This window comes from Sinocyclocheilus grahami, unplaced genomic scaffold, assembly GCF_001515645.1.
Source record: "Sinocyclocheilus grahami isolate Dianchi unplaced genomic scaffold, SAMN03320097.WGS_v1.1 scaffold25.1, whole genome shotgun sequence".
Taxonomy (NCBI): Eukaryota; Metazoa; Chordata; class Actinopteri; order Cypriniformes; family Cyprinidae; genus Sinocyclocheilus; species Sinocyclocheilus grahami.
The window spans coordinates 1,153,696-1,164,459 of NW_015505204.1; the positions used below are offsets into that span (position 1 = coordinate 1,153,696).

At 39.7% G+C, this 10,764-nt stretch overlaps 1 protein-coding gene across 1 annotated transcript in view; it reads left to right on the forward strand.

Annotated features, from left to right (window-relative positions):
• The window catches only part of LOC107564928 (neuroligin-1-like), a 92,138-nt gene extending 86,757 nt beyond the window's left edge, over positions 1 to 5,381 (forward strand). Inside the window, exons 2-4 of the mRNA XM_016250104.1 lie at positions 133 to 345; positions 2,164 to 2,953; positions 3,660 to 5,381. Of these exons, the coding sequence (XP_016105590.1) occupies positions 133 to 345; positions 2,164 to 2,953; positions 3,660 to 4,479 (1,823 nt within the window). The 3' untranslated portion in view covers positions 4,480 to 5,381. The remainder of the gene's footprint in view (positions 1 to 132; positions 346 to 2,163; positions 2,954 to 3,659) is intronic.
• The last annotated feature ends 5,383 nt before the right edge of the window (positions 5,382 to 10,764 follow it).

Below are 10,764 nucleotides of genomic sequence, written 5' to 3' on the forward strand. Positions count from 1 at the left end.
AACTTTCTCTGACATACTTTCATCTACAGTTTGCTATTGAATATTTCAATTGCTTTCAATCTTTTTTTAAGGTTTTAAAATTGCGCTGCAATGCTCACAAACACTCATTCGATTCTTTTTTTCTTTCTGCAGGTTTTTTGAGTACAGGAGACCAGGCAGCCAAGGGAAACTATGGACTTCTTGATCAAATCCAGGCCCTGCGCTGGATGAGTGAAAACATTGCATTCTTTGGGGGTGACCCTTTACGCATTACTGTTTTTGGGTCTGGGGCTGGGGCCTCGTGTGTCAACCTGCTGACTCTTTCCCATTATTCTGAAGGTAACCGTTGGAGCAATTCAACCAAAGGTACAATGCAGAGGTTTTAACTTTTGACAATTTTTGTCTGCATGCTATAGCTGTTTGTGTTATGGGCTCATTTAGAAATTCTGGTCTCTGTGCTTTTTTTGTTGTTTTGAACTACCTGCATTTGCATTTGAAAATCGGATTGCAACCTTAGTTATGAAAAACCTGTGACATTTATTCAGAATATTACAGTAACAGGTTGCAAAAAAACTGCACTGATCACTAGGGCTGGGCTATATACCAAATGTTCACAATATATTTTTGTAACACAAAATACTGCCTTATACCCTATAAATTAGCTCGAAAGAATGCTCAGTTTCACAGAGCTCAAGTGTGTAATGCAAAAATCCTAAAAGGAACAGCGTTGCTGAAAAGTTACACAGCAGTTCCCTCATCGGCCCAGCATTTGCCAAGCACATTTTTCATCATGCTTTAGGCTGCTAACTCACTCAGTTTGAGCTGATATCACTTGTTTATGGAAATTAAATCTCCCTAAGTCGTTGCATGTTCCCATCTTTATTTAGTTGAGTCCATATATATCACCAGGCATGCCATGAGCACACTGTCCAAATACAGCATTCACCTTCCACTGGCACAAAAAGGGTAAATACATTAATTCCATTTTGAGTCTCTCTGCTTGGAAGATTGCTTTGTGAAGAGGTCTACTGGCACAGACCTGCTTTAAGGTTGTCACTATCATTCAAATTAACCCAGAGACACCTTTGGAAGAGACTTTAGTGTGACATGTGATTGCTTTGCCCTGAAGCAAACCGTGCACTGCTTAATCTTGAATAATTTTTATATATTTTCCCTTTCTTTTTTTTTAATTTTAGCAGTATATTCTTCATTCACAAATATATTCATCGGTTCATATAAAATTGTCACCATTTTGTTGAATTGCGAACTGAAACATCCCCTTATCTCCATTTCATTTCCATGTGTGTTTTTATAGTTTCTTTCTCCTTTAGTAAGAATATGTTTTTACTCATAACTGCACTGCTAAGACTGAAATCCCAGGGGTTGTCATGGTAACAGAGTAACTCAATTTTCTTCTCTCTTGCGCTTTCTGTCAGTCTTTCTCTCTCTTTCACACACACACTTTCTCTCCTGCTCACTCACTTGCTTTTTTGTCTTGATGTTTGTGCATGATATCTGCTTCTCTTCAATGGTGTGGTCAATTTCCTTGACGTCTATATGTGAAAGGGGTTTACAGAGTGCAAACAGCTAATTACGGTTAATGCGCTGTAATGAAATTCAAGAAATAGATTTAAAGTCACATTTCCCCCTAAAATTACATGAAAAAACTGAAATATTGATCAGCTCTGTGTATAATCCAAGTTCATCAGCATTCGTATTTTGACTTGCATGGCCTCTTTTCCCAAACCATTTAAGATTTGCATAAAAACAGCTAAACCGAGATGTGTTCATTTGCTCCAGCTTGCATACTGAGGAGCACTGTGTAAATAGCTTACGGTGGGGTCCAAAGGTCTGAGCGCACATTGAAAATCTGCTATTTTATTCTCATTTAAACGTGAATTTTAAACAAGTTTAGTATTTGTTTTTTTTAAACAAAACATGAAGTTGTTTAAGCATTTTATTTAATATTCTGTTTAATATTATTTAAAAATGTGCACTATTTTTATGGCCATGTAAAATTGTTAATTTTTTCACAAAAATGCTATGCCCCTAATATACTTTGTAATAAAAACTTATTTAATAAATAGAAGCAAATGGTCTCTAGTGTTCTCAGATGTGTGGACCGTACTGTAGCATGCTACGGTGGTTCGGTGGTTCTGATTCTGTCTTGTTTTTCCTATACAGGTCTTTTCCAAAGGGCCATAGCCCAAAGTGGCACAGCCTTGTCCAGCTGGGCTGTCAGCTTTCAGCCGGCCAAGTATGCCCGCATGCTGGCCAAAAAGGTGGGGTGCAACCTCAAAGATACAGTGGAGATGGTAGAGTGCCTACAGAAAAAACACTACAAAGAACTAGTGGAGCAGGACATCCAGCCTGCTCGCTACCACATCGCCTTTGGACCCGTCATTGATGGTGATGTGATCCCCGACGACCCTCAGATCCTTATGGAACAAGGGGAATTCCTCAACTACGACATCATGCTGGGCGTCAACCAAGGCGAGGGGCTAAAGTTTGTGGAACTCATTGTAGACAACGAGAATGGAGTTCAAGCCAATGATTTTGACTATGCCGTGTCAAGTTTTGTGGATGATTTATATGGTTACCCCGAGGGGAAGGACATCCTGCGGGAGACCATTAAGTTTATGTACACTGACTGGGCTGACCGCCACAACCCGGAGACCAGAAGAAAGACCCTGCTGGCACTCTTCACAGATCATCAGTGGGTGGCACCAGCAGTGGCAACAGCAGACCTCCACTCCAGCTTTGGCTCGCCTACTTATTTCTACGCCTTCTACCATCACTGCCAGACAGAGCAGGTGCCACCCTGGGCTGATGCGGCACATGGCGATGAGATCCCATATGTGTTTGGGCTGCCCATGATTGGTCCAACTGAGCTTTTCCCCTGCAACTTCTCCAAAAATGATGTGATGCTTAGTGCAGTGGTAATGACCTACTGGACCAACTTTGCCAAGACCGGGTAAGTCTCTAGGCAACAGGGCATAATTTCTAATCAATTAGGCATTTGGCAAACAATACAGCCATTAATAAGGATTCAGAAGTGATTTTGAATATGACTTTGTTTTTATTGTAAGACCACCAACGCAACCATTCTATAATTCAGAATGTTTGCTATTTATTACCGTACAATACCCAGTTGTTGCCAGGAAACACTGCTACAGTGTTTCTAAGGTTTAATCATTGCTTAATTGTTTGTTAATGCATTCTCACTCCCAAATACTTGTTAAAATTCCCAAGGTTATGCTACATTAAATTTGCGCAACTGCTTTTTATGCAACAGCAATTTAGTTTGCTTCAATTTAGGTGTAATGCAGTGAATAAAGTAATGCTGATGATCACTTAGAGTGAGTTTAGTGTTTATATGACATTGCTGCCTAGACATGTAATCATCTCACGGGAGGACAACAAAAATTGTGTGCAAATGTGTAATTTCTTCTCTCAGACTAATTCTCGTTAATTTTAAAAGCAGGTGCAGTTGTCAGGAGACCCTAATGAGCACTGAGAGAATATTAAGGGTCTCTAGGCACTCCCCTAATGTAATGATTTGTGTGATATTTGTCCAATGGAGTGCTTGATTTTGGAGTGCCCATGTTTAATTCTGAGAGAGGAATTGTAGAAATTATCTTTTGTGAAAAAAGTACTGACATGTTCCTTTTACCTTCCAGTGACCCCAACCAGCCAGTTCCACAGGACACCAAGTTCATCCACACCAAGCCTAACCGTTTTGAGGAAGTGGCCTGGACGCGTTACAACCAAAAGGACCAGCTGTACTTGCACATCGGCTTGAAGCCCCGTGTCAAGGAACATTACCGTGCTAATAAGGTCAACTTATGGCTGGAGCTGGTGCCTCATCTCCACAGCCTCAACGAGGTCACCCAGATAATTTCCACCACCACTAAGTTGCCTCCACCCGAGGTCACTCCCCGTACACCAAAGAAGATCCCACTCAACACCAAGAGGCCCTACCCTACACCGTTTCCCACTGAAACACTGAATCAGAACCAACCCTTCCTAGAGAATCAGCGGGACTACTCCACCGAACTAAGCGTCACCATCGCCGTTGGTGCCTCGTTGCTCTTCCTCAACATATTGGCATTTGCTGCACTCTACTACAAGAAGGATAAGCGAAGACACGAGGTCCACCGGCGTTGCAGCCCACAGAGGACCACAGCCAACGAGCTGCCCCATACGCAAGAAGAGGAGATCATGTCTCTACAAATGAAACACAGCGACTTGGAGCGCGAGTGCCGGGAGGCCATGCACCCGCATGAGGTGGTCCTGAGAACTGCCTGCCCACCCGATTACACGCTCGCCATGCGCCGTTCGCCGGACGACATCCCTCTCATGACCCCAAACACCATCACCATGATACCCAACAGCATGCCAGGCCTCACCTCCTTACACCCCTTTAACAGTTACCCCAGTGGACAGAATAACACCCTGCCCCATCCACACCCTCATTCACACTCCACCACTAGAGTATAGCCACACAAACACGTTCTCACACCCAAAACACCAACATACACACACATGTACACTCCCACCGTTGTGGAGTACGAGTGTGACAACAAACGGAGGAGATGGCACTGGGTTGAGGAATATCTTTACTCCCAGTGCTCCGAGGAACAGTAAACAACAATGCTGATTTCTGTGCTTCGAGAGCAAAACCATCGTTTTATATTAAAGGTGAAAAACTAAAAGACAAAAAAAACCTATTTCTGATGTAATGAAAAACAAACAGAGATGATTTTTTACCCTTATATTGTGACAAAACCAGGGCCATTTCCTGGGAACAACTATCAGTCTGGGATTCTTTGAGGAATGGTTTGATTCAGTTACCCAGAGAGGAAACAACGGAAGCACAGAATAGATGATGTGTGGGAGGCCCTTTATAAACAAAAGGAAACATATTGTTTTCCCGGGGCACTGGATTGTAGATTACTCTCTTCAGAGCAGACGGGAGATGCTGTTTACCTAATTTAGGCATGTGTTCTCCTTCTGGTGGAGAATGTGGAATACTACAGGAAAAAAAAGAGAATGAGAAATCCTCAAGAATATGCACAATAGAAACATTCACTGAATATCTTTGAATTCTTTTTGTCAATTTATTTTTGGGGGAACAATTTTATTGTATAGGACATATTTACATATCTAGATATGTACACAAAACACCCATGCTCTTTAAGCCCTGGCTGGGGGCATTGATACTGAGGAATCTGCCTCAAGAGCGTAGCGGGGAATTTATTGGCTTCCTGGCAGATACAGCTTCATCACACAAGTGCTGTCTATACTGAAACTGGTGGACTCAAAGGGAGGCTGGATATTTTTAGCACGACGCGCATGACAATTTATCTGCTTGGTGGCTGTTCTGCTGATTAAGTCATTATTTAAAACAAAAAAATCATTTTCTTCCCCATTTGGATTTGTTTAAGGAAATACTGCTCTGATTTGGCTCACTGGAAGAATTGGAATATGCTGACATGGGCGGACACGGTGGGTTCTAAAGATGTTTATAGGAAGGGGTTGGGATATGCTAACTAGATTGCGTTCACAAATAGCTTGAGTGAACCTGGTTATAAGGACTAGTTTTGTACATGTGTGTTGGTAAAACTTTTTAATATTGGTGAATCACTTGTTGTTTGAGCTCCCATGTGTGGGGCATTAATGTACTTTTTATTTGCTCATTGGTCTCAGTTATAACACATTGTTTTATTTTTTTAAAGTTCATTTTTGCTAAAAGTCAAACCACCCTACATTAGAAAATTCCTTACCTGTAATGTTTGATTCTCATTTCTTTGTTTTCGGTGCTTTATGAGGCAGTCCCCCACGCAGCTTTGAACAACCAGTGACCAACGCATATTCTGTATGACTTGGAGACTTGCATTGGTATCCTCTCATCCAGAACTGTCTATGATTCTTCTGAATGATCATCACAAATGAATCCCACACTGGAGACAGGAGGGCCCCTGATGAAAAGCGTATTAGGGGGCTTCTGATGTTACGATGCTCTTGATCATACCACTTAAAGCTAGCTATAGAAGGAAAGAGAAAACAAATGGACAAAGTGAAAGATAAACTTTTGTCATTTGTTACCCAGAGATAAGTGCTCAAAGTCAGTAGCCTCACTGCTAAAAGCCAGTTTCACCTGCAATCTCTCAGTAATTGCTGGTTTTATCCATCCTCGATTGTTTTACTTTTCTCAAAGCCTTGTTAAGTAACATCCTACATGCTAATGATCGACACCAGTGAATCCCAGGCTAAAGACAGGAGGACCCCTGATGAGACAGTTCATTACTGGGCCTTCTGATCTGAAGAGGCCATTGAAGCTCACTAGAGGAAGATAATCCAGAAACAATCATGATTAATTTTCTCAGAGCCTCGTTGCATTATGTACTTCATGATAAAAAGTTATCAGATGCTAACTCTTTGTTCCCTTTCTGTGAGTACTAGGCACTTCAGGGTGACAATTTAGATTTCTTGTGAATCCTTTTTTACTCCTGGAAATTTGATGGAACACAAACACCACTGAAAGGTAAACTTCTACATAAAGATCTACTTTTTTTTTCCTCAGCATGTAGCGAACGATTATAGAAAAACAGCTATTGCTAATGTGGTTCTTCCAGATCAGAGGTCCTCTTCTTTGCTTTTGTGTGCACTCTTTTGGTCAACAACCCTATGATAATGCTATTTCCTAAACAAACAGTAAAAGCAATCTTTTTATTATTATTATTATTTAACTGTAGCTCTGTGCCTATGTCCTAGGTAGCCTTGACCATGACAGGTCATTTTGACGTTTATTTCTAAAATCTTGCTCCACATAACTGAACATTAAAGATTAAATATGTTCTAATTGGCTGTGATTGCTTTCATATAACATACTTACTTGGTTAGGATATGGAGTAACGACCAAAGTGAAAGACATAAGAAGCCATTTCACTAGCAGTACGGCCTTTCACATCTCATGGTAATTCATTAATAGTTGTTGTGGAAAACATTCAGGTCAAACATAGGCTTTTGGGAGTGAACACTTGAGCCCTTGTGAATAGCTAGTGGCAAAGAACTAATGGGGGACTAGGGAAGCCAAGGAAGGGAACAACATTGAAAGAATCATGCTGTTCTTCTACTGATCAGCAAACTCGTGACACACATTGTCCCCAACAACATGTTCCGATTCAGAACACAATCTCCTCTGGGCTTTTCCTCTCTGTTCTGCCTTCACCTGTGACAACTCTACGCAGTACAAACGGGCCAGAGAGAGCATCGCTGCTCTGTATACCAGTCCCCATCTGCAGGTATACATATGCAAAGTCAGCCTGCCCATTTGTCCCCTGCAAAGGAAGCTCCTTTGAACGATATTAAAATTTAATGAACCGTACACTGGTGGGGCACTCAGAGGATTCATCTTGTGCATGCACATGTACCAAGGAGAGAGATGGGATTCTGGATCATATGACCCCTTTAAGGGTGTTTTCACACTTGGTCCTTTTCAGGGGTCTGAGCGTGGTTCGCGTTATTTTGGGCCCATATGTGAACACTCCAAACGATCTCAGACCCCTCAGAAGCGATCCGAACCGAACCGAGACCATCTCGGGAGGTGGTCTGAGTACGGTTCGCTTTCGGCTAAGGTACGGTTCGCTAAAAATGTGCATTATGAACACAAATCGGCCCGGGCTCACTTGATTTTGCCGTTTGCGAATTCCAATGTAGTTTGGCCATCAGATGTTTCCATACAAATCAGCTGTTCATAGTGGCTGCTTCTTCTGGCAGATCTCTACAAATTGTTCGCTCACAACGTACACTCATTTATTTTAATTTCAACCGCTGAAAAACTGTGTGAGATACGACTTTTTGATATAGGCTACACCCTTAAAAATAAAGGTGCTTCAAAAGGTTCTTCAAGCGATGCCATAGAAGAACCATTTTTGGTTCCACAAAGAACCATTCAGTCAAAGGTTCTTTAAAGAACCATCTCTTTCTTACCTTTTTATAATCTGAAGAACTTTCTTTCGCCCCAAAGAACCTTTTGTGAAACAGAAAGGTTCTTCAGATGTTAAAGGTTCTTTATGGAACCATTTAGACAAAAAAGGTTCTTCTATGGCATCGTGAAGCACCTTTATTTTTAAGAGTGTACAAGCGTGCACATCCCAGCGGGGGCTAAACTACACTCTCTTTAGCGTTTATTGTTTCAACTGTCAAAAACACCCATGGTTCACATAAACACAGTTGGTTTTGTCTCAATCGAATGTAAACATCTGGGTAAGAAATCGCATGTGTAACTGATCTGTGCAGTATGTAGTACAACAGCCTAATCTATTATTCATACGATTAATAATATATGCAGTTTTTTCATTTGATTAGTACATTTCTTACTTAAATACTGCATTTAAGGATACCTGTACTGTACCTGAAAAATTTAAAGCAGTTTATTATATTTTATTTTATTTGTCCAATTAAATTTGTTTTTCTATCTCAATGTCAGCATGCCTTTTCCGCTGGTCCTTTTTGGTATCAAATTTAAGGCCATAAAAAGTACAATGGGGACGGAAAGACAATTGTCGTATATCATAATGTGATGATTAAAATGAAAAAGGCTATGATTTCATTGGATAAATATGAGTGCTGCACGTTTCAAAGTATATCTTTATGCAGTTCTGAAAGCGCCACCTGCTGGGAGAGAATGAATTAGCATTTTTTTAACAGCCCTTCTGCTGGTTTAAAATAATTGATATTAAACCAGCCATTAAAGCATTACTATAATAATTGATACATTTGATTTTTGACTCTTTTCTTAAAAATGGTTTGAAATTTGAAAGGCTGAAATTTAAAATTGTATTTAATTTCTTTATATTTTTTGTGAAAACCTATATCTGAACTGTAAATCATGCTTTTTACAGTCATTTTAAAACATTGCCCCACCCCACTCATATGGCATTAAAGGATCTGAGTCCTTTTTCAGGAACTGCGATAGTGTTAATCCCTCTCAGGAACTTTTTCACTTGGTCCACCTCTTGGTCCACTTAAAGGGGTCTTGGTTTGGTTCTTTTAAAGAGGACTCAAGTGTGAAAACACCCGTCCCATGAGATCAACCTGGAAAGTAATGTTGAGCATCTTAATGAATTTGATAATTGGAGTTTAAAGATAAATTTGGGAGTCAGGGCTTTAGGACCATTCTAAATATGAAGTTGAATTGATTTGCCTTTCATCTTTATGATTAGTTTTTGCAATGTTGCATCAGTCCACCAATCAACTGTTCTGACAGTTTCAACTACACTGATTAGAGACTCTTCCAGAGGCATTTTTAAATTTGTGAAATTCTGTCCGGTTGGCAGATATTAAATTCAAATAATTAACAGACGATAGCCTTGAAAATTACTGACAGTTCTGGAAATTTGAAGTACGATTAAGATAGAAATGAGTTCATCAAGCCACAAACGACTTTAAATGGAAGGGCACTCACAGAACCTTTTAGTGTAATTTCAAGCCTTGTTCGACAGTACTTTGCCATTTCCCATTATGATTTACTTTTCAAACATCAAACAGTTTGCCTCTGATAACTGCTTTCATTTCCTCGATCTGTTTGATCAGCTGTTTGTCAAATTTTCTCGGTCTCCAAGTGTTTTATGACCTTTGATAATCACAATGTATTTTACCAAGGTTGTCTGGACTCTCTTCTGATTAACACACCCTCACATTTTTTTGTGAAGCTATAACTACAGATGTTCAGTGGAGGATGTCAAGTTTTGATGTCAAGTCCTGTTATGTTGCACATCTTCAATTGATAGGCAGAAGTACTTCTTGTAAGCCTTTCTAAAATAATAACCCAAAAGGTTAACCAAAATTCATTTTTATTTTTTTCTAATAAGGCTGACCCCGCAAATACTATTAATTCATAACTGTAAGGCCCTTGGCAGCTGTTTTTGTGTGCTTGGACCTTTAAGAGCATTTCTCATTCCATTAATAAATATGATCATATTTTTAAATTCTTCCTCTTCTGTGTCTGACTAGTATTTACTTGGCGTGACCTTGATGAAATCAAAGCAGGAAAATGTGGTAATTTTGTTTCAGAGTGACTTACACTTAAAAATAAAGGTGCTTCACGATGCCATTGAAGAACCTTTTTGTCTAAATGGTTCCATAAAGAACCTTTAACATCTGAAGAACCTTTCTGTTTGACAAAAGCTTCTTTGTAGTGAAAAAAGGTTCTTCAGATTACAAAAAGGTAAGAAAGAGATGGTTCTTTAAAGAACCTTTGACTGAATGGTTCTTTGTGGAACCAAAAATGGTTCTGCTATGGCATCGCTGTGAAGAACCTTTTGAAGCACCTTTATTTTTAAGAGTGTAGAGGACAATTAAATTGTGTGTTGTCATTTTATTATTATTATTATTATTATTATAAATATACTGTATATATATATATATATATATATATATATATATATATTATATATATATATAGGGGAGAGTGGGGTGAGTTGAGCCAGATTTTACTTGCAGTGTGTTTAAAGTCTGAGCACATGACAGTAATGGGTCAGGATGTGGTGCATTCTTGGGAATAAAACAACCTGCTTTCAAAATATGGATTTCCAAAAAAAAAAAAAGTGGTCTCTTGGATCAACTTGCCCCCAGTGAGGGGTAAATTGAGCCTAGGGAGAGGGTAAGTTGAGCCACATGGAGTTAAACTGTGCTGTTGATTATGCTGAAGTGAAACTGAACATTTTCACCTCATGCGATATCAAAGGAAGATAAATTCAATAAAAATTACTTGTGTGA